Consider the following 25,413-nt stretch of genomic DNA (forward strand, 5'->3'; position numbering starts at 1 on the left):
GCACACGGAAGACCCCCCTAAAAGGTAATAAGTGGAAAAAAAGATTTTTTTTCAATGCAAGTCAAAACAATGTACGTCAGCATAATGGCTGCTGCGTGCACTGGACGGCGCCATATCATTTTCTAAATATTTCTTGCATTAGCTAGGTGTCGCCACATGTCTGCTTTCACTGGCCAGCAGCAGGCTCTATTAGTGTGGCGCCGAAGGTGCTACACCAGTCACTGCAGCTACCGCTACTAAGGGACGCGGCCAATATGTTAAATGTTTATAGTTTTATTGCTATTTCTTATGTTCTTGTATTAAATACAGTACCCCTAAAATGGCCGAAAAAGGCAAAAACTTGATCAACGCCCATTTCAAGAAAATTGGACAAAAGAATATGGATTTATACAACAAAAGGATCGTGCTGTTTGTGCTTTCTTTTGTGAAAGTGTTGTGTGTCGTACGTCTAGTGTACAAAGACACTATGAAACCAAACATCAATCCAAGTTTAAAACCTCTGAAGAGAAAAATGAAGCCATCAAAACGGCTATTTCTGGTTTCAAGAAACAAATTGGTATTTTGAGTCAAGCAGTTGGAATGAAGAATAAAGCTACTGAATGTAGTTACAAAATTGCTCAGTGTGTGGCTTCGAAATCAAACCTTTTACAGATGGAGAGTACATCAAAGAAACTTTTTTTGAGCAGTGCTAAAATTCTGTTAAGTGATTTACCAAATAAAGAAACTATACTGTCTCAGATTCGAGAAATACCAGCTTCTGCAAGATCAATTGAGAGGCGCTTAACTGATTTGGCTGAACAGTTAAACAAACGACTGGATTAAATCAAGCTATTGTATTTAGTGTCGCTCTTGATGAAAGCATTGACTTGAATGACTTGCCACGCCTAGCTGTAGTCGCACGATATTGTGAAAATAATCATATTTATGAAGAGTTGTGTTGCTTGTTAGCTCTTCATGATACAACCAAAGCAGAGGACATTCTGACTGCATTCGTAAGCTATTTCAAAAATCAGAACATCAAGTTGAATAAATTATTCCATGTAACAACTGATGGTGCTGCTGCAAAGGTTGGCAAAAAGAAAGGATTTGTCACATTTCTTGAGAATCACGTTGGACGTCGACTATTAAACTTCCATTGCATTATACACCAGGAGAGTTTGTATGCAAAGATCTCATCATTGGACTTGTACTCTGTGATGGCAACTGTTGTTAAGATAGTCAACTTTATAGGTTCCCGCTCTTCATTGATTCACAAGTAATTCAAGTCTCTTCTACAAGAAATTGAGAGTGAATATGCAGATCTCCTGTTGTACAGCAATGTTCGCTGGCTTAGTCGAGGTAAAGTCTTGAATAGATTCGTTTCATGTCTGGAAGCAATTAAGGTGTTTCTTGATGAAAAAGAACAACATTTTCCGGAATTGAATGATGATGACGGGCTGTTGAAGCTGATGTTTCTGACAGACATAACGACACATTTAAATGAGTTGAACTTGCATTTACAAGGACAGGGTCAAACAGTACTTGAACTTTTTGGCTACTGGAAAGGATTTGTGTTGAAACTGGACATATTTTGCCGTGATATCAACACCAAAACATTCAATTACTTCCCAAATGTGAAGGCTCATTCAGATTGATTTACAGTGAATAGAAGATGAGCTTCAGAAACACAGTGAAGCACTCAAAGTGGAGTTTGCTAAACAAAGTCAAGACTTTAAAATTCATGGACCCATATTTTCATACCTCATCAAGCCTGACTTGCTTGATCTGACTACTACCCAATTAGATCTGGATCTTTTTGGGTGGATGGATAATTACGATTTTGAAATGCAGCATGTTGAATTTAAGACATCAGAATTATGGACATCAAAATTTGCCAAATTGCTGAAATCTCTGGAAGGAAACTGCTTAGAAAAGTCAGCTGCTATTTTCAACTGCTGGACATCCCTCCCTGAAGCATTCATCTGTTTGAAGAAAGTTGCATTTGCTCTACTTTCAGCTTTTGGTTCAACTTATACTTGTGAACAGATTTTCTCTCACATGCAAGCTGTTTTAAGTCCACAAAGAAGTCGCCTAACACCTGAACACTCAGAAGCCTGTGTGAAGCTGAAAGTGACCAAATATGTACCTGCTATTGAACAATTAACCACGAACATACATGGACAAGGCTCACATTAATTGAGATCCAGATTAATTACAATTGAAGTTTTTATGTTCAATTTCTTTAATTAAACATTAATATAATAAATTCAAGATCAAATTTATTTGTTTTAATAATAGTTTCATATATACAAATATGGTAGAGCAGGTAGACTTATAGGAATATAGGTTGTTGGCACGCTGAATGAATTAGAAATCCTACTTTGGCACACTATTATCAAAAGGTTGCCGATCCCTGGGCTAGACTACAGATTTATAGCCGCAGCCCCCCCCCCCCCCCCAGCTATATGCCTTGGTAAATCATCTCCCACTTGGTTTACTGAAATTGCCATGGTTATCATGGAATGAAAAATATAAGTAATGATTTTGGTTCCTCATCAAGATTGTGCTGGCAGAGAAATTGGGGAAGGGGCCCATGCATGCACCTTGCACAAAGATGCGATACCACTTTCTTTAAATGGGACTGCACCCTCTCCACAGAGTGTGCTTTGAAAGCATCAGATAGCACTACCACCTTTTATCACACTGACTAATTACAGTATTAACCTTATTTTAAATATGCATGAAAGGATGTCAGCATCTTCTTTGATTAGTATCTCCACATTTATACTAAGTGTTAGCAGTAAGTAACTTACCTAATCAATATAATTACTACACTTGGTATTAAGCTTTGAAATGCATGAAAATGAATAACAGCATAGATAGATATATACATCATTGCTGAATATTTAATTTTGGTGTTTTTTTTTCTTTCTCTAAATGACAAATGTATGAAATTAAGTACCCACAAATATACATTTTATTAAACCAAATCACAAACTTTGATGCTTATAAATTTGAAATACTTCACAGTACCAGCTGGCAATGGACAAATGAAATTTCATCATCTCATTTGGAATAACTCAGCATTTGATGGTAATCTAGTATGTATTGATTTACATTTTGTTGTTATAGGGTTAACTTGTAATATCTTGGTATGTTATTTTTGGACAGGTTTGACACTCATGTGATAAAATTATATTTTTGGACAGGTTTGACACTCATGTGATAAAATTATATGCTTCAAGTAGAATTTCTATGTGATTTATTTCTTTACAGGAAATGTTAATGTCCCAGTTGGATACATTGGAAAAGTTTTGCAAGGATTTCAGATATCATCCAAACCATATATTCAAAAGAAAATATTTCCTCCATCTCCACTACCACCTGAGTTCAAACCAGTTCATGCCTTTAGGAAACCTTCTGAACATGAAGCTGGTCATGGTGATGAAGAGGAAAAATCAACAAAAAAGAAAGACCTCAATGCTGTGGCCAGAGGGATTGAATTGGGAGAAACTCCAATTATAGGTACATGAACTGGTTTGTTAATTTAGTTTGGGAAAAACTCCAGATATGGGTACATGGACTGGTTTGTAAATCTGGTTTTGTTGAAACTCAGTTTGTAGGTACAGGGACTTGTTCTGTAAATGTTGTTTTCCTGATACAGTAGAATCTCCTTACTGTATATGAGATGGATGCAGCTGCAAAATGCTTAGACCCAGATCTGCCATCACATAATGTACTGGCAGATCTGGGTCTATGCAGTTTGTTAGGCCTAATCTGTAGAACAAACAACACAGACCAGGGTTGGCTAGTGCATTATGTAATGGCAGATCAGGAACTGTGTTGATTACAGGAGGCCCCGATCTATACATGAGTGTTTATGGTACCTCAGATGTGATTAGTTACAACATCCAAACATCCAAGTGTGTCTGAACTGGCATGTAAGATTGGGCTGAATATTTCTATTTATATTAAACTCATTATTTCTGTCACAGCCCGGCTACAGTGTTATGAATAATATGGCGGCAGGTGTGCATTAAGATTTTCGAGTCAGCTTAAGCTGATGCTCTAAACAGATATAATAACTCAGTACTCAGTATACTAAATATATTAAGCGCAAGTTCTCAATCACTACTCAATAATGTTTCACAGTATTTGACCTAGTTGGTTGAATTCCTGTTTAACATATTAACTCATCATACAAAATTTATTTGTGAGAGTCATTCTTTTTTGGGCCAAATTTGACCAGGTGCTATCTATCGGCAACTCAGCAGCCTGAATTTCAGGTCACTCAGCACCATTGTAACAATGCAGGTTACTCTGCATTTACTGGATTTGTGAGAAAGAAATTATGCTTTTAAGATCACATCCATTCATCAGCCAGTGATAAGCCTTGTCTGTATCTCACATGAAACTCAGACTCGCTTCCTGTGCTCAACTTAGGGGTAAAGGGATGTAACTCCCTCCATCTGTCATGTATTCTCCAAACATATTGTGATGTGGTAACATATTGAAGAAGAAACCAGTTTTGGAGTAACATGCTTCTTGAAGGTTACCCAATCATACCACCACTCCCTCCGAAGCCATTCCTAAAGTTACATCTCAGGAAGAGTTTGCACTTCCATTCCATTCCAGTAGTATATGCAACAAGTAATGAGGCTTGGTGATGATCTCACTTTCAAGGGTTCAAACACTCTCATTTGATATTCATCTTGATAAGCAAGATGAACTATGAGCATTTTTATTGCTAAAGCAAGCCAAAAGATGTTAATGTACTTTTTGAGGGACGGCTGCATTTGCAGGATAATGAAAGGATTCTTAACATATTGGAGGCACAGTGGCTCAGTTGTTAGCATGCTGATATCATGATGAAAAGGATGTGTTTTAATCTTACCATCAGATAAGCTTGGATCAACTTCTTTGGTGTGTCCTTGGCAGCAAGAAACCTACTTGTTTTGCATTGCTATAAAACACCAAATCAACCAGTCAAATCATTCCTAGCATATTATGATGCTATAAGTATTATGAAATACCCAGATTTTCAAAATTTAAGACCTGACAATATTTTGGGGTAAATTTTAAACTTTAATATTCAATCATATATTTATCATCCATGTCAATATATTATAGTAGAGCAAGGTTCTTAAAAGTGAAATGTCCCGGATTTTCTGTCATTTGTCTTAATCTAATAATCACATATTGCTTTTCCTATCTTTTTAATCTCTCCAACAGTACTCTTAACAGCCTGTGGCACATATCCTTAGATCAAAGGACTTCCAATCAAATGTAAAATGTAAATGTGTTTGCAAATAATAAAAGTATTGTTGTTCAAAATATTCGTCTTCCCTATTGTAAGCTGCATCCTAAAATCTGTCTTACTCCAGTCAATCACAGCTACACAAATATCTGTCATCTGATTGGTTGAGATTTTGGATTAAACAACTCGCCCACGTAAACAACCCATCATTAAACTTAATTTTGAAAAATCTTTGTATTAGCTAAGAAAACTCATTGGTTTTTGGTACCTTACTGACCCCACCAAATAAATTATATAACTGCTTGACTGCTACCTTGCCCCAATCAAGACCCACAAAGGAGAATCATTCTGTCATTCACCATGGGAGATCCACAAAGGGGATTCATGCTATCATTCCCTATAGGAGACCCACAAAGGGGATTGATGGGTATCCTTACCCATGGAAACCCAAAAAGGGGATTGATGTTATCATTCCCCATAGGAGACCCACAAAGGGAATTCATGTTATATCCCATGGGGAAACCCAACAGGGGATTCACGCTATCATTCCCCATGGGAAACCCACATGGGATTCATATATCATTCCTTATAGGAAACCCACAAAAGGAATGCATACTATTGTTCCCCATGGGAAACCCACACTGGGGATTCATGTATCATTCCCGATGGGAGACCCACAAAGAGGATTCATGTTACCATTCCCCATGGAAGACCCCATAAGAGGATTCATGCTATCATTCTCCTTGGGAGACCCACAGAGGGGATTAATGCTATCATTCCCTTTGGGAGACCCACAGAGGGGATTCATGCAGAGGGAGGGTTCCAGTTTTATTCAGTAGTTACATCATTCCCATAATAATAAAAGAAACAATGGTTGTTAGTATTGTTGTTGTTGTTGTTGCAGCACAAACTTATATACCTTCTATCTTCCTGTAGGTGTGGTTAACAAATTATCCTTCGTATGATTGATGCAGTAAGCTGTTTATCTTTTTTTGTATTCTCCTTTCCATTACTCAGTTTTAATTAAACAGTTTTGTCTTAAAAAAATTAGTTGATAATATGCAATGTTTGTGTAAGTTGACAGTAATAAATTGGTTATTTAGAACGCAATATTTTCACATCCTTAAATATACATGAATATATGAAACTCATGTTATGCTTGTGAAATTCTTCTGATTAGCAATAGTTTATTGTCTTCATCTATTCAGTTCCTCAATTTCTTTCTTTATAATTAGAAAAGTTGCAGAATTTTGGGTTCTAGATATGATGTTAAAATGCTACTTGCAGCATAGAAAAAAGAAAAACTAGAAGATATATTGGGCAGCTTTCTGTCTGTCTCTCCGTCTCACTCATTGTGCTACTGTTAAAGAAGATTGAAGCATTGCTTGTAAGAAATCATCAGAAAGTAATAAGTGTCACAGTTACTGTATATACTATCTTATAAATCAAATCTGACTGTACCAACATAGACCTTGATTTACTATCTCATCATACAGTGACAGACCAGGGTATATGTTGTTAGTTCTACTGATTATTCCTAACAAACTGAAAAGACACAGATCTGCAGGTTCATTATGTGATGGCTGATCTGGGTCTGTGCAGTTTACATTTGAACTTGATTTATAAGTAAGTAAAAAAAATATTTAATTTTGTTGTCATTTCATTTTTTCATACTTCACGAGTGATAATCATTTGCTAATTTGCACATGGGGGAGATTATTCCACGGTATTTTGTAATATTTGTTATTGACTAAAACCTAAATCTCAAGTTGGTTACTATTTTTAACTCTAAACTCATCATTATAGGTTCAGTATTTGATCTGATTTCCAAAGAGGACAAAGCCAGACTTGACACAACAAGATCAGGCCCATTGTGTATTAATAATTCCAATAGACTGGTCACTGATTCACATGCAGCTGGGCAAGAAGAACAGGGGGAGTCCAGCAAGAAGGCTGTATTACAATCCACTGAGGATCCGAGCAGGAGTAATTTGCCCTTGTTTCAGGGGCACAGTCTGATGTTCAGACCATTTGCCAAAGACCCCAAGAAGCAAGAAAGATATGACAAATATCAAACTTTGATACGACATGGAAAGAGAGGTAAATATTGTTGTGATTGTTTATTCTTCAGATGGAGAGAAGGAAGGATATTTTACTGTGCTGGCTTTTTTTGCATGGTTTCTCAGAGGTCTCTCTTGGATTTTAAAACGAGTCCAGGACTCCCATTTTGGTAAAAATAGGAGTCCCACCATCAAAAGTTGCAGTCCCTTCTTTCCTATAGAATCAACACAGACATGAGTGCATTTATTTTTAGATTGAGAGGTTTTTGTAATGTAATCACTCACTTTAATATAGCTTCATTACAACAGTCCATTGACAGGATTGCAAATTTATGGTTTATTTATTTGTATACCTACTTGTAGTAATTTTAGGCAATAGTATCTGATTTGCTGTTTTTTCCCGTATTTTTGCAAATACGTGTCAAGTCAGAAAACAGCTTAGACCTTAAAGCGCATCTCACGAATTCCACAACATAGCATTGTCCCATACGTTTCTGACCTACATAATTTGCATGTTAAAGTTAAATTTTTAATAAAATAATACACAGGCTTTGGTTTCAATGATTTGTTTATTTTTTCTGAATATATTTGCCCGATGATTTAAGAAAACAAACAATCTAATAAACTGGTACATCCCAGACTTAGTGAAGTCCGCCATTATTTCCCATTAGACCTACTGGTTCACTTACAGCTTCAAACTAATTTTTTGACGAAATATTGTATAAAAGGCAGTTAATATATATCCAGATCACCAATTCTGATCTTAAAACACAAGTTTGTATGTTTTATCATCAAAGGATAGCATGCAGGAAATTGATGGTTGCTACCTTACTCGGAAAAGGGTTAATGGTCAATCAGCTATCAAAACATAATGCTTGTGAATGGGCAAGAGTTTATTTGTCAACATAATTGATATAAAAACTAGGCCTATCTACAGATGCCTTGATGAATGCATTTCGCTACAACACTAGAACTAACCAGGGTAAGGCAAGGGGCATTTTAATAAAATATGGTACAGTTAGTCAATGTACCTCTTAAATAATCACAGGGCAAAGTCGTTTTCGCTTTCCTAACAGAAGAAGGCGAAGTTTACATTCGGAAATAAACACAATAACAAAAGCTAAAGTTGTTTATTTGAGGTACTTTTATAAATGACCACATGTACATCTCTGGGTCTTTCTGCCTCTGAATTCATTCACTGTAAATATCAGTACATTTACCACCCAGCCACCAGTCAAAGCCTTTGAACTTGCCGCCAACTATTACATCATGTTCTTTTTAATGTACTATTATAAAATGGCAACATGTATGTACATCAAGGGGTCTTTCAGTCACTGAATTCTGTCATTGTAAATATCAGCACAGCTAATTGATCATTTTCCCACAAAGCAGGTGGCTGAAGCAGGCCTGGCAAGTCTTTGAATTTTGCCGCACACCTATTACATGCGTGACTCCAACCTCAGTGATTTTCTGTGTCCCAGATAACAAAATTGCATCCAAATGCGTGTAATTAAGCGTTTCCAAGATTTATGGTTTCTGTTTTATTTCTTAAACCGCCTGGAAAATATTTCACATCTCCTATGGTGGTGCTCTACAGTTTCGTATTTTGCATAGGTTAGGATTTTAAAGAAAAAGAATTTCCCCGGCTTTCCTCACTGGTTATACTGGCTATTTAAAAAAGACCTTGTATATCTTAGGTATAAATAAAAGAACCTTTAATTCCCTTTATTTTGGTGTATGATTGATGGGTGTACTATGAGTTATAGAGTATACAGCTTGGCCTTACTTCAAATGTGCACCTTTCAAAAAAGTGCTAGCTCTACTTGGTCATTTTCACTTCCTGAACTTAAGAGGTTAATTGTATAAAAAAGAGCTGATAACTTTTTTTACATTTTATATATTTGGTAATTCATTCATTGCACTTTCAGAAGCTGGTATTGTCTAGTCTGGCAAAATTCATTTTCCCTATTTTAATAGCTGCTATGTACAGTGTACTTTAGACTAATTCAGGCTGATTTTTTAACACAAGGGAACAGTCATTTTAGTTAGCAGTGTGCTTAAATCTTGTAAAATTTCCAAAAGTACAATATCCAAAGAAATATCATCCACATTACATTACTGTAGCATATAGGTATGCCAACATTCTCTCCATTGTGCATGTTTTAAATGCTAACTACTTCACCTTACATACGTCACTCTCTCTAAAGTACATATTAATTGGTGAGCGCCCCCTATACATGTTTTGAAAGCATTACAGTTAAAGATGGCAGTATTTAGTCCATACAAAAATGTATTATTTTGAAAGTATGTTTAAAGATGGCTTGTTCTTCAAGTACATTTGCTGTTGCTAAAAGTTGTAGCTGTAATTCTTATATGGCTACCTGACTTGAATGTCTCCACAAGCTTTATATATCTATTTATTGTGCATTCCTAAAGTCCGAAACTGAGGTGGCAAAGCAATCATTCTGAATTAGACGTTTTATTTTAGGACCAGAACATGACAACGGTGATAATCATATGCACTCATATAATCTGAGTAACTTCCCTTTGTAACAAATTGGTTATTTTCAGGATATTATTAACAAACAAATATACAAACAAGATAAATAGGGACTGTGTATATGTTTGTTTTATAAGCTGAGTCCAGCTGCAAATTGCAGACCCAGATCTGCCATTGTATAAGGCACTGGTTGATCTGGGTCTTTGCAGTTTGTTAGGAGTAATCAGTAGAACCGCTTAGACCCAGATCTTCCATTGTATGACGCACTGGCAGAGATCTGCCATTGTATGACGCACTTTCAGAGATCTGCCATTGTATGACGCACTGGCAGATCTTTGTCTATGCAGTTTGCTAGGAGTAATCAATAGAACAAACAACAAAGTCCCTAATCTGCAGGTCATTATGCAATGATTGATCAGGGTCTGTTTTGTTTGCAGTTTGACTTCACTTATAAGCAAAGGTATACAATATTCTCTTTTAAGCAATCACCAGCTTTTAAGATTGTCAGAGCCCCAATGATCCAGCTGTATAAATGGAACCAGCATTATGCGGAGCAGACACATTTCTTTAGAAGCTGCAATGTCTTCTTCTCAGAGACGGCTATTTTGTACTTATTACTTATTTGGCAGGCATTTTTTTCTATTCACTTTTTTCCCTTCACTTTTTATTTTATAGCATATCAAGATGACTTTTTTTTGTTAATAGAACTTGTATACCATATATATATGGCCTATTTATTAATTGTTTCTTTGGCAATACAATTTTGTTATGTTCTGCTCTATTTTGACTAGACTGTGTTGATATTATATTATGCCAGTTTGATGAAAAAAATTAACTTGGAGTTACTCAAGTGCATACACTCATTGGTCTGTTTCACTCTGAGCAAATATATTTGTCACCAGATGCAGATGCTTATGAGGAAACAGTTAGTGGTCACATGACTGAGTGGGAGAGAGAACGAGAGAAGGAGGAATTCATCAAGGCCTCTAAGCTGTACAAGCCTTTGACTGCAATGATGGCTTCTCGCTTTACAAGAGGGAAATACCTTGAAGAAGATGACAAAGTGGAAGTTCCAGCAGAGGAGGGAGTGAGTTGAATTGAAAAAGAAATTATGTTATCATTTCCTCTAAATTCAAGATGTCACATATAGTTTTCTATTTTTTATGTGAGTGGGTTGGTAGGAAGTGTGGTAGTAGTGGTGGTTGTTAATCTTTGGAAGATTTCAGATAACATTTCAAAAGTAAGTTGAGCATAATATTTGTTGTTACTGAAATCTCTACATCTTTTAGACATATATATTTTACACCTAAAAATTCAAGAGCATAAATTCCACTTCCACTTGTCAAAGGAGTTTTGTCTGGTAGTTTCACCTTGGGTTCCGTACAAACCTGACAACACAATAGGAGAACAGTTCTCAAGGGAGTGTTCTTTGTTTGGTTCAACTGGCAGGGTTGGACACTAATTCAGGTGTGCTGGCCTTTGGCCACATGATTTTCAGAAGGACCACCACTTTCTTAAAGCTGTGTGGTCCATTGGGCCAGCTATTTTAAATTGTGGATATAAAAATTATGTCTATCCCATGTCATAGGATTGTATAAATCTTTCTTTTAATTATGAACATGTCAAAGAAGGCAAAACTCAGAAGTGAAACGAAGATAAAACAAAGCAAAGATCATGTCTACGACATTAAACTAAATTATTGTCATTTGGGCACTTACCATAAATTGTCGTTTTAACACTTACTTTGTTAATCATATAAGAGCATCAAGCATTTAGGTGATTGACTTTTTGTTTTGTGATTTCACATGTTTGATGAATATGGGCATTGCCAGCATGAGTTCACAACCCCCCCACCCAATGAAAACAAAAGACAAGAAACTCAAAATATGTGTATGATAAAACCAAAACAGAATGAAAATTCCAAGATACCTTGAAGCAGGAATTTCCATGGCTAACTCACAACAAGGAGAATGATCAGATGACATGTTCAGTTTGTTCTGCATATGATATGATTGGGAAAATTTGTAGTTGGCTGCAAAAGCTTTAAAATTGATACAATCAGTACCCATGACTCATCAGAGAGCCACGAAAGGAATAGCTTAAGAGAGAAAGCTGTGAAGGCAGCCCCTTGCTCTTCTGAAGGGGAGAAGTCTGTTACGTTGCTGAATAAGGCAGCCTGTGAAAAACTATGTGTCATGTTTAGATAGGCTCATTTTGTCGTTAAACATGGACACCCATATACTGACTATGGGAAATTATGAGGATTGTACAAGATTTGGAAATAGGCAGTATTGTCAGAAATTTAGCAGGGCTGTTGCCAATACTCGAAGAGTCAGAAAAAGACCATATTATTTCCTCCGGTCATTTTTTGTCAGTTATTAGTATCTCCACTGATACATCTAACAAAGAGACAGAAATTGTATAAGTCCTTTCGAATGCAAGGTAAATGTTATTAACTTTCATTTTTTACTATTGAATTTAAACTGTTAAACCAGAAATTTAAACTAATAAACCAGAAATTTAAATTTTGATCCATTCCATTTATAATATTGTAAACACTTAAGCCATCAATTTAATATTTAGATAAGTTCTAATTTATTTAATTTTGTTAACTCAAATATTTCTTATTTCTTCTGAGGTTCAAACTCACTTTATTGGTATAAAAAATGTACCCAAGGTATAGAGTGAAACCATCAGTCATGTTAAAGTGGGTCTTATGTCAGAGAGAGATGGGAATGAATGGATGGAACAAATTGTTGCAAAGGACAGGTGAACAGATGATGTGTAGGATGTTGATACTGCTGATGAAGATGATGATAATGCTGATGATAATAAATACCACACACAAGATTTATCAGCAATACAAAACAAAGCATATAAACTGTTGATTAATTAAATTTAAACTGTAATAAAAAAACAACCTTGTATGTCTGTTTTATTTTGTTGTATGGATTAAACATTTTTTCAGTAGCTATAACTAACGAGCATGAACTTCTGTCAGTAAGAAGGACCATCAGTTTTCAAAAGCAGAAAATCCTGCAGGCTTCCTACTTAAAAAAGGTTAGTGTCGAACCCTGACTTGGGTCCTACACAAACCAGATAAAACACTACAAGACAGCAGTTCTCAAATGAGTGTTTATTTGGTGGGTTTGGCTTTGGTACTACAAAACCAGAAAGGTGAACAGTTCTCAAAGGTGGAGGCAGTAATGGAATAATATCTCAGTAAGAAACAAGACTATAATTTGAACTTTAAAAATGTAGATTGATGTTTAACTTTTTTATTTTTTGGCTAAAATGAAACACTTTCTTTGCCTAAGATATACAAGAATGCATGATAATTACATCCATTGTTTACACTTTTTGCCAGTTTGTGAACTCATGCTTGCAATGTCCATATGAAGCAATACCTTTTGATGTAATTTTATTGAATACTTGTCATGTGATAAGGGAGTTGTTTTTTTTTAAGGTCGCTCATTTAGTAATGAGTATAAAGCATGCCATGGGAGGGTATCTTTGTAAAAAAATTATTAACTATATCTTTGTTGCAGAAAAAAATCCATTTATTGTAAAAGCAAGACCAGTTGGCACATACATTGTAATCTTGGAAATAGTTTACCTCTGTGAGAGAGGTCAGTTAAAGACGTGTTATTGTATAGTTCTTTTGTCTCATTTTTTATGGAATGCATCAATTTAATTAAACTACAAGTAGTCTAATATTAATGGAACTATGAAAGATGTCACAGGGATGATCCTGGGATGTGCTGACATCATTTTGCAAGAAAAGTGTAACAAAACCAAAGCTGTATTCCATTTGGTCTTGTAGAGGGCATATTAAAAAACTGAACTCAGTTAATTGTACGTGTTAACTGAATTCATTTTTTGAATAGGCCAGCTATATGACCAATTGAAATACAGCATTTAATTTGTTCCCACAACAACATTAACCGATTCGGCCCCAATCCAGTCTGTAGGCGTGATGAGGCTGTACCCTATTTCCGAGCTCTGCAGCATCAAGGTCATTTAAGATACACCAGCGTGGGTGGTATTACAAAAAAGCAGACAGATATAGCTCTAAAATGATACCAAATAATCCGGAAGTTCTAGTTGCACTCCAAAATACAGAGGGGAAAACCTCATTTTTTGGACCCAGTTTTCTTCACCCAAAATTCGCTCATGGTCAGAATGTGATTTTGTGTCTAGATTTTAGATCTTTTGGCCTCAGATCTAAGGCAGACTGGTCTGAACTGTACACAGACGGTGATCCTTTGCAAAAACTAGGATAAGGTGGGCATTAGGAATAAAGAGCGGTCTCCATACGAAATAATGAGTCCATTAAGCAACAAAAAAAAAAAAAAGAACTCCAACTTTTACCCTTCTGCTCATGCACAAGCAAAATAACCAATGGAAAATGATGTTTCTAATACAACTAGGCATTAGTCTCATGGAAATTTCGGGCAAAAATGACAAAAACCTCTGGGGCCAAATGAGTTAAGAGATAATCAGTCCATCAGATTATCTTGGTTGCCCCATAAACGTCTGAATGGCTTATCATTTTTCTTTATTTTGAATCGCTTTTTTATATAGAAAAATGGACCATTTGCTTATTACAAGGACCCTATGGTTTTCTAAGTGTTAGAGATCCATGCAGATTTTATGTTGTTGTGCTGATATGGTGACTTCTTAAGTGGGATCACTGCTTATGCACTCTGAACAACTGTTGGAACAGAGGAAACAATGACTTCATTTATTAAATTCATCTTTAAATTATGTTCTAGATTCATGGCTTAATGATCATCAACATTAAATGTTCCATATTTATATTTTCAGATTTTTAATTTTTAGAAAAGTTGTAGATCATAGAACAGTAGTCATTCTCCAAAGATTCAGTTGTTAGAGATAAATACAAACAGACTTTTACATATACTTACATATACTTAGTTGCAAAATGCCTGGAGTATGTAGGACTTTCATTTTAATTGTATATTTCATCCAAATTTTCCTTTAATATATATTAGCAACTTGATGTCACAATTATATTGAGAGGTTTTATTGCCCCTTACTAATGATATTATCAAATGTTAAGAATTATGGTCAGTAATGCATTCATTGGTTATCGTGAAGATATGGCCAAAAAGTGTTTTGTAGGTTTTGTTATATTTCAGACATGCATTAACTCTTCCAATGCAAAATAAACTTCAGTACATATACATCATTAAAATACACTGTTGACATCTGATATAACACATGTATATACCAACAGTAATTACTCACATACAGGATATGGGTAAGTAATTTTTAGCAATCTTTATTGTACGTTATGATTATGGGTGGCATCATATGTTTCCCTATTGATGCTAGAAATGATTTCAGTTTGTATGAAATTCATTTGTCTTTTGAGATGGCTCAGTATTTGAAATAAGTTTTGTTAACATGCTGCTGTTTTGAGAAAATATTTTTGAGCCCTCTTATTGATTTTTTCCAGAATTAATTTTCATGTAAAAGCATTCTGTTTAGAACATTTTATTATTATTAATATTAATATTATTATTATTACAAATTGTTATACAACTTATTTTAATGACTCTTAACAACTCAAAAGTTGGTTTCTTTTTGGTTGTCCTTGTGATGGAGGAAATCTAGACAGTATCATTCATCAACATGTGTGCAAAGACCTTTAGAGTTTAACACATTGTACTTGGTGTTTTTGTTAATGTAAAACAGCTTTGTGTCTTTCCTTTTTGTCTCTGATGGTCTCTTTTCTTTGCCTAATTTTCCTACTTTTCTGAGGAATTATGGATTCTTTTTCTTTTCTATGCATGCAGCCGTAATAAATATCATATATGTTGGCTGTTAAGATTGAATACCATCTGATCAAGAAAATATTATTAAAATGAGTTTATCTGTGATTTTGAATGATTTAAAGAGTGTAAGAAGTACAATAAAATTCTAGCATCCACAAGATCTGAATGATTATTGTGTTCCATGAGATACAACTTTTCTACAAATTATAAAACTTTAAGGAGTAGGTAGGCAAAGCTTACCTTCAGAGGGATAGATTGATAGTAAATACCATTTATTCAAATCAGTAAAACTAAAATCTTCATAGATTTGCAATTAAAAAAAATTTGACATAATTTTTCTTTCAGAAAGACAAGAGTGACAAAGTAAAGGCTGCAGAAATGAACATGTATGGACAACTAACGCGAGAGGTCCAAGAGTGGCACCCAAGTAAACTCCTGTGTAAAAGATTCAATGTCCCACACCCCTATCCAGGGTAAGTGGCTGGAAGTAGCTTAAGAGAATTAATAAGCTCCACCTGTATGACAAGATTTTTCAGTTAAGTGTTGTATCAAAATTCCAATAACTAATAAGCAATCTCTCTGCTGGCCATGCATTAAATCATCTTACAAGAACACCTGGAGGAATACATTTATTTAACCATTGTCCGGTATTATAAGACACCCAGGTAGTTTTCACAATGTAACAATTTTTCAATATATATCAGCAATGTGATATTTTCTAAAGTGATTTACAGCATCGAGATCTGTACTGTGACAGGAATATCCCAATACATACTGAATCCCAGTTGTGACACTATGTCAGTATGGAAGTTGAGGATTAGTATATACATAAATCAAGGTCGAAAAAGGAAAGAAAATTGAATAGTGTTATGCTTTTCTGTAGACCAGGTGATTGAATAGTAATGCTTCATTCTCTAATCAATTTAAATTTATTCTCTGATGTAGGGTAGGTAGCAATTAAACCTTCAATGTATAAAACAGACATTCAAGTACAAATACAAACAATAACTACAATAGAGACAATACAAACGTCATACAGTTCATACGCAACAGAAACATGATGCAAATATCATTCATAAGTTATCTACAATTCTAACCAGAACTATGACTTCCATGTTTCTTGTAAAAGAAATATATATGTAGATACAGATTTATACTCTAGAAGTATTACTAGAGTTTCTCAGCTGCTCTTTATGAAGACTTCTGATAGACAGCACTGAGAGAAAGGGGAATAGGGTAGGGTTAGTAAAGTGCACCAAAATGCAATGCACCTGCTATTATGGTGAACACTTTTGTTCTTTCACTCACTGCTCTCACTATACCTACTTACCTGTACATGCTACATGGTGTTTCTATACCTACTTACCTGTACATGCTACATGGTGTTTCTATACCTACTTACCTGTACATGCTACATGGTGTTTCTATACCTACTTACCTGTACATGTTACATGGTGTTTCTATACCTACTTACCTGTGCATGCTACATAGTGTTTCTGTACCTACTTACCTGTACATGCTACATGGTGTTTCTATACCTACTTTTCTGTACATGCTACATGGTGTTTTGAGATGACCTCTGCAATGTATTTTACTACACATTCTAATGCACAGCCTAGCATACACTGTATATAGGCAAGACAATACATACGACAATAACATTTATGTCCAACATAACACTATGATTGCCATCTTCTGTGTTAGCTATCAGAAAGTGGTTCCCCTATTCAGCAGAAGAAACCACCAGTCAAAATGACCAGGCATTAAAATCATATTTTAGTCCCAAAATGATATGTGTTGTTCCTTTATATTTTTAAGATCAGTGTGAAAAAAACCTTTTAATCCTGTGATGCCTTGCAGTGATCAGAATTGCAGATGAAATCTTGAACATAACCCCTTGAGTTGTATTGAAGGTTAGTCTGGAAATATTTTGGGGTTTCCAGGGTGAAATAATCACAAAGGCATTGTGCTGTTGGTACCAAAACCATTGCAAAATCTGCAAAACAGTCATGACATATTCAGGTAATACAGTGAAAACCCACTATAATGGGATGGCTGGTGTCCACAAAGTGTATTCATGTTATTTGGTATTTCATGCAATAATGAAACAGTTCAGCAGAAGAAACTATTTCACAGTTATGCAAGCATGGATGGTTGCTAACTTCAGGCTTATAGTGATACAGGAACCAACTTGAATTGATGCGTATTAAATGAAGAATACTTGGAATAGTGATTGCAATTTAGATATTTAATATTTTGCAGAAAACTATGCATCGGTAACTCATATGTTAGAGAATCAGCAACTAAATAGTGTTAGCAATTAATGTACACCATCTGATCTCATTGTATCCATATCAGTAATTCCATTGAAAATGTGTTCCTGGAGGTATACATTTTATTTATATCCAAATAACCTCATTTCTTACCCAAAAGCTCACACTAACTTATGAAACATTGTATAATTTATGTATGGATATATTTACAGAATCTGATTGTTGCAGTAAAATCCATATACTGGCTTGTCTGTGTTTGATTTGGATCTGGGTTTCATATTGGGTTTCATGTTAGATTTAGTAGAACTGCTTAGGGAACCAGACTAACTTTGCAAGAGTACCTCAGACACTTTAAACTGCAAAAATGATTCGTGCACAGTGTCTTCATGATCAAGCTGTTACTTATAGAATAAAAATGACATCCAACCAATGATACATGTTCAAGAAGAAAGAGAAAATAAGTCTCTTAAAAAGTTGTAATACCGGTAGTCAGAACAGAAGAATGAAAAGGAGTATTTAGATTTTTGTTGGGGGGGCAATGAAGTGCAACAGTTACATTTATTGGACATGATTTGAGTATGTCTAATAATTGCCATTATCACATAAAATTAAAAACAAAATCCAAGAATTACATCAAGTTGAGAGATAGTAAGGAGTCAGTGAACTCTGTTGGGTTTGGAACTGCAGTTTGTGAAACTATAATGGAGGTAATTAAGGTCTAAGTGTACTTACAAACTTTAAAGTTGGAATTTGCTGCATCAGTCTCTAATATAATGTCTAGATTTTTTAAATGTTTGTTTTTCCACTTTACAACAGCAGTATATGATAATTTATTACACCCTACTGAAAACTGGTCTAACTTTGGGGAAACAATTGCCAGCCTTACTAAGAAGGACTTGTTAGGGTTGCCAGATCCGTTTTAATATACAAAATATCTCATTCTTCTTCTTGAGAGATACACATTAGGGAATAGAATTTACTGTTTATTAATGGATGAAATAGTTATCAGCTGCCAGTCAATTGATCAAATGACAAAGACCTCACAACACAACCAATATGTGCATGAAAGCAGCTTCCTTTTCATTTATAATTAAGCCTTGGCAGATACATGCAACAGCCATTTGCTGTGGGATGAATGTTGATGATTTGCAATTTTTGATACTGTATTAGATTGGTAAATTAATCTATCAGTTTAGATGATGAACTTATTTTGTCATTGGCATTGCTTGGTGCACAGGTGAATATGCTGGTTGATTGAGCGGGGATTGGTGGCAACTTGTTTGCCCTGTCATTGACCTCCCAGGAATTTTTTGTATCATCATGTTTGGTGAGTGGTAGCACCACAGATGTTTCAAACATGCACATCAACATCATGCTAGTGAAATACAGTCAGTGAAATATTAAAATAAATATAGTATTCTTTATTCCACTAAATGATATCAAAATTCATTGCAGTCTTTCAGTTTAAATTATCAATTTTCTTCACTACCCCACATTTCTTTGCTGTCACATTGAAAGTCCTGATGTGCTGATAGTTTAGCACCAATGGATGTAAGAAAAGATAAAATATACCTGATTCCTAAGTGAACTAGCATGGACAAACTCTTCAAATGTCCAGACTGTTATGCATCTTATATATAAACACCCACATTTGCCTTTCTGTGTATCACGGCTGCCAAGCAAGAGGTCACAAGTTTGAAACTCACTGTAACATCCCAGATTTGTTGATACTTGTTTTTTGTAATATGTGTGTTAGTGGCATTATGGTGAATGTAATTTTATGCCTGTAAGAGCATGATAAGAAAGTCTAGCATAGTTTGACTTGAATGCATTAACTGATATAGACGATATGTGATTTTAACAGAAATGCTGTCATGAAATACATGACATCAAAAGGTCTTGCTGATCATGGACAAGACCACGAAGGTTAAGTAAGTTCACTTGTATTCAGAACTTCTTTCTGTTTCCATCAAGCTAAATAAAAGGGTTATCTGGCTAAGTTATAATTTCTTTTTCTGTTTTAGTTCCACAGTTGTTGGATTGAGAACTGTCAAGAGAGACAAATATTCTGTGTTCAACTTTCTCAACTTCCCATCTCAAGAGGACATTGAGGGATCTATGGATTCACCAGAGCAGGAAACACTTGCCTTGCTTCCTCCAGCCACAGGCTCCTCTGACAACAGCTCAATCCAGACTACAAAAAACAGAGGAAAAGTGCCTGAAAAACCAAAGGATTTTACATCTATATTTAGTCACCTTACAGAGTTAGGTAGGACAGAAAAGTGGTCTAATCAGAATGATAGTAAAGAAAAATCAGAAAACAACCAGTCTGGAAGTCAAACGTCTGAAGGCTGGACACCGACATCTGAGATACATGGTGGAAAGGATGATTCAAAATCTGGATTAAGGATTGAAATAAAGAGTGCAGCAAAGGGCATTTCTAAAGAAAACATTTTGGAAAAGTCAGAAGAAATAGAGAAATCCAAAAATGTAAGTTGAAGGTGTAGGTTCATGTATTGGTAATTTTACATGTATATGTACACAATTCTTTCAGAATTAACAAAATTAAATATTTTCACCTGGGTATCTTTAAAATGCACATTTGAGTTTACACATGTGTAAGATGATTCCCAGACAGGCCCATTTGTTATGCGATAATTAATATCATTATGACCACATATCTTAAATCCATCACATTAACTAATAAGTCTAAGAGAATGCATCTGCCCTGGCTGTCATATGTCTGTGTGAACAAAAAATTGACAATTATTTCTAAACAGGATAGCAACTCCAGCACTAGTGCTAGCTAAATGGCTAAATTTACACTTACAACCCCATTCAGCCTCCCAATACTTTCACATCTCATCTGTATCATGTGTCTCCTGTAAATGTATAATGGATGCATTCTTTTGTTTGACCCATTGGGGAAAAAAACTTTTAAAATTGGAACTGTATGGACCCTTTACATTGATAGACAACAAATTTAATCAGGGTATCCAATTTTTCTAGATTTCTCTATGGCTAACACTTTATATAACTATTCATTACAAAACTGGTAGCATGAAATACACTCACATACACCTGGGCTAGCAAACTTAAACGTTGTTAAATCAAGTTATACCAGCATGAAATCGATATGAAAATTATTTAAATTCTCAGAAAATGTGAGTATTAAAATCATTGTGTATTTATCTGCTGAAAGACGATAAAACCAATGAGTTGTTGAAATTTGAGCTGGTACTAGCGATTTTGATTGCTAGTGGCCTGAGCGCACAGAATCCCACAACCATCATTTTCAAGTATTGTAGGAAAAAAATATTAAATAAAAGTTGTATACTGGTTGTATTAAAAATACAAAAATGAAAGAGCACAAAATTCTCTATTTATTCCAAGACCAACTTCCGGAGTTTTGTCGTATCACTTGACTACCACATTGACATGCTATCTCATGCAGGGAGCATACGAAGCAGGGAACTAGATACTATGATGAATCAGACTGGCCAAGTTTCTTGTAGTTGTTATTGAAATAAATATGTTGAAAATTATATGTTCTTTCTGGATTTTACAAAAGGTATCAGACTTTTGTTTAATATAATTGAAATTTTTTACAACATTAAAAAGGTGTTTGTTGTTGATATCACGTGACTATTGGACTTCCGATGTCATTGTTAGAGATTTGTGAAGTCATGTGACTATTAATGCAAATGGTGATAACCGGGTCAGCTTTCATCAATGCCGAGTTTTGTCTAGTCTGTCAGCAGATTAAAGAAATAACGATTATAATACTTTCCAATTTTTAGAAAATAAATAATTTTCCTATCAGTTTCATGCAGGTATAAATCTATATAACATTACATAGTTAAAATTTGCTATGCCCACTGGTAAGCTATCTTACGCTGGCAGCAGATTCCAAATTTTTTATATGTAAATGCTCTAAACCCACACTCCATCCTAAATGTCCAAATGTGAAAAATGGGGTTGGAATATTCAGAGGAAACCCGGATTAGAAACATTTTGAATCTCTGAGCTGAACTTTGGTATGAAACTATTACACAGTGACATGTAGCTTGAAGCATTGGTTTCATATCTTAAATAGAATGCAGGTTAAATGGGAAATTGTTGTCCTTTTTATTATATATTAAGAAACGTTAAGAGCCCATATATCAATTCAAGTTTGGGGACTGGTTTATTAAACTACAAGAAGACAAGTTGATTTTACAGAAAATTCAGTCCTTGTTTATACAACAATATATAATTTTGAAGGTCTTTTGTCAAAATCTAAATCAACCCTTTCGTAAATGTCTTTAAATGGTGGAATTTTTAACCAAATCATCCTAAGGAGTCTAGGTTGGTTGAAAAATCTTGTTTCAGATTTTATAGGAACACAGAAATTCAGGGTTAAACTTTTCTCGTTACAAGATAAGATTCTAATACTTTGCATTTATTGGAGTTTTTTTTCATACTGTGATAGGAAATGTTTACTTTGTATAACATGCACATATATTGCTCTAGAATTTTTTAGAATTAAAGGTTTGAAAGGAAACAAAATTTATGCTCATTATGTTGTTTCCACATAGCAACATAATGTAGGTCAGCAAAGTAAAGTTAGAATTTGTATTCTGTAAATTGAGTTGGCTTTAAATGCCAACACATCTGGAATTCGCTTCTTTACTTATATCATGATTACTTTTCATTATGTCTTTAAATTCATAGTGTGTAGTAAGCATGAAATCCACAAAAATGGCACCGTAATGAAAAATAGTGAATCTACAGTATCTGCTTTACATGTAATCTTTTTGTATAGTGTGCATTACAAGTACATAATTAACTCATAACCGATAACTTCATGTGTTGTTTCAAAAGGTAGGGTTTTTCATATTTTATTTTATGCCCTACTGCTACCCTTGTCCATCCGTCCACCACAGTTCAGTTAACTTTTGTGTTTAGTTCAGTTTTCAGGTTCTTTTGTGTACATCCATGTGCCAGAAAAACATTTATTGTTCTATGTCCAGATTCAAAACATAAACAGTCCTTTCAACTTTAATTTAAATAATTAAAATGTTTTAATGGGATTTTCTTTTAGTCAAATTAAGAAAAAATGTATAAATGTATTGGAATAGTGAACAGTATATATAAATTTTTACTTTTATTTTCTTAAATGGCTAAGAATGATATGAAAATGTACCTCAGATGATTTTACTTTCATATGTTAGAATGACTGAGCAGCTTTTGTGATCAACTCAGTATAAAGTGATCTTATTTGTCTGCTGTGGAGTCCATTGGTACACAGAATGGTAATGTGTGACAGTATTATATATGCAGTGCTACATATTTGTGTGACATTATTATGTATGCAATGCTACATATTTGTGTGACAGTATTATGTATGCAGTGCTACATATTTGTGTGACTGTTATGTATGCAGTGCTACATATTTGTGTGACTTATGTATGCAGTGCTACATATTTGTGTGACAGTATTATGTATGTAGTGCTACATATTTGTGTGACTGTTATGTATGCAGTGCTACATATTTGTGTGACTGTTATGTATGCAGTGCTACATATTTGTGTGACTGTTATGTATGCAGTGCTACATATTTGTGTGACAGTATTATGTATGCAGTGCTGCATATTTGTGTGACTGTTATGTATGCAGTGCTACATATTTGTGTGACTGTTATGTATGCAGTGCTACATATTTGTGTGACAGTATTATGTATGCAGTGCTACATATTTGTGTGACAGTATTATGTATGCAGTGCTACATATTTGTGTGACTGTTATGTATGCAGTGCTACATATTTTTGTGACAGTATTATGTATGCAGTGCTACATATTTGTGGGACAGTATTATGTATGCAGTGCTACATATTTGTGTGACTGTATTATACATGCAGTATTATATATTTGTGGGACAGTATTATGTATGCAGTGCTTCATATTTGAGGGGTTCCGATTTTCATAGATTTTTGTTTGCTACAAATGTAAAGTTATAATACACAAAAGCAATATTATCCCTTCCATGAATTTAAATGCTGCCAAATGTAAGTTTTTGCTTGATCATACACATAACAGAATTAATGTATATGTGAGAATCAGTAAAACTTACTGCTTATTTGTTAATTTATCAACAGGTTGAAAAGAAAGAAGAGGAGGAAGATGTCAAACCTCCAATGGATTTGTTTGAGGCCATTTTCAGGAATACGGATTCTGAGGAATCTTCCTCCTCTTCCTCAGATGAGGCTGAGGATGGACAGAAGGAGGAGGAGATTAAGGCAGAAACTATTACAAGAGGTATAAAAATGGATACACAAACCTATGACCCAAGTTCCAAGGTTCATTTAGGTATCTACCACATAGTCAAGACTGATATTTTGCACCCCACCCTTTTTACTAAAATTGGGGAGTATAGTATTCACACTTTTGTTCATCCATCTGTCCCACTTTCATTTTTACTCTATAACTTAAAGCTATTTGAAATTAAGGAATACAACTCGGTATACTTATACATGACAACTAGAAAGTGTGTCACTTAACTTGGGGGTGTTATTCTCAGGTCATGGCTAAATATTATCTGTTTCATTGTACTTTCCTTTCCAGTCTACATTATAAGAAATGAAACAGGGTTTACTTACATATCATTACTAGAAGGTGTGTCGTGTGCCATATTGGGGTTGGTATCTTCATGGTCTTAGTCACATATATTCTCCATCACACTAACACTTTATACAGATTTCAAACATGCAGGTAAAAATCCTGGAATTGTTTTTTAGGGGGTGGATGGGGTCCCCAGAATTAGGTCATAAAGCGTTTTTGTCCTTGAAAAGTTCATGAACTTTGACAAAAATCTTTGATTTTTGCTGGAACATCTTGAGTGATTATAACTTGAAAAAAATAATGGGTTTTCAGAATTTACTCAAAATAACAATGTTTTCAGCATTAAGAAAGTGATCACTCATGTTGTAATAGCATTGTCTGGATGAATTTGTCTTGGTATTTTTTTGTAATAACCCTGTTAGAACAAGACAACCTGGAACATAGCTGTGATTTTATCTGTTGGAATCTTCAGATTTTTTCCATTAGCATACCTTCTAGACAAGCACATGGCCAGTGAGGCAGGAAGGATTTATAGTGAATAAGGAAGCATGGGCAACGGGCAGTGTGTTTACAATATCAAGTGGGAGTATGACCCACTTTGTAAAGACTTTGTGAAGTGTTTAAAAAGAAATGAAAGGAAAGTGGTTTTACCACATGTAAGAGAATGTTTGATATCTCAAACAAGGGGGAAAGTGTCCAGAACTCTCACCTTAAAAATGAGAAACATAGACAAAATGTAAGAAGTCAACCCAGTGTGACATTTAATTTTTCTTTGGTCTATCTTCCATAAATAGACTGATGAAGATGGAAACAAAAACCAGATATTGTAGTTGTTAGTACTTCATCCATCCTTACATCCAAGTGGTAGCATTAAGTGTACTGCTTCACACAGCATTGAAACCTTCATAACAGAGGATGACATTCTAAAACCATAAATATTAAGG

The 25,413-nt window shown here is 34.8% G+C and overlaps 1 protein-coding gene across 3 annotated transcripts in view; it reads left to right on the top strand.

Moving 5' to 3' along the window:
* Nucleotides 1-25,413, top strand: part of LOC149782563 (G patch domain-containing protein 1-like) — a 75,941-nt gene that overhangs the window by 31,610 nt on the left and 18,918 nt on the right. For 2 of the 3 annotated variants that reach the window (XM_089934009.1, XM_089934010.1), the window contains exons 9-14: nt 3,256-3,504; nt 7,043-7,336; nt 10,699-10,883; nt 15,943-16,070; nt 19,895-20,360; nt 24,007-24,217. In XM_089934009.1, coding sequence (XP_089790135.1) covers nt 3,256-3,504; nt 7,043-7,336; nt 10,699-10,883; nt 15,943-16,070; nt 19,895-20,360; nt 24,007-24,217 — 1,533 coding nt within the window. The remainder of the gene's footprint in view (nt 1-3,255; nt 3,505-7,042; nt 7,337-10,698; nt 10,884-15,942; nt 16,071-19,894; nt 20,361-24,006; nt 24,218-25,413) is intronic. The other variant, XM_089934011.1, reaches the window with a different exon arrangement.

The sequence above is a fragment of the Sinohyriopsis cumingii genome, chromosome 15 (genome assembly GCF_028554795.1).
Source record: "Sinohyriopsis cumingii isolate HCF-2022 chromosome 15, ASM2855479v2, whole genome shotgun sequence".
Lineage (NCBI taxonomy): Eukaryota > Metazoa > Mollusca > Bivalvia > Unionida > Unionidae > Sinohyriopsis > Sinohyriopsis cumingii.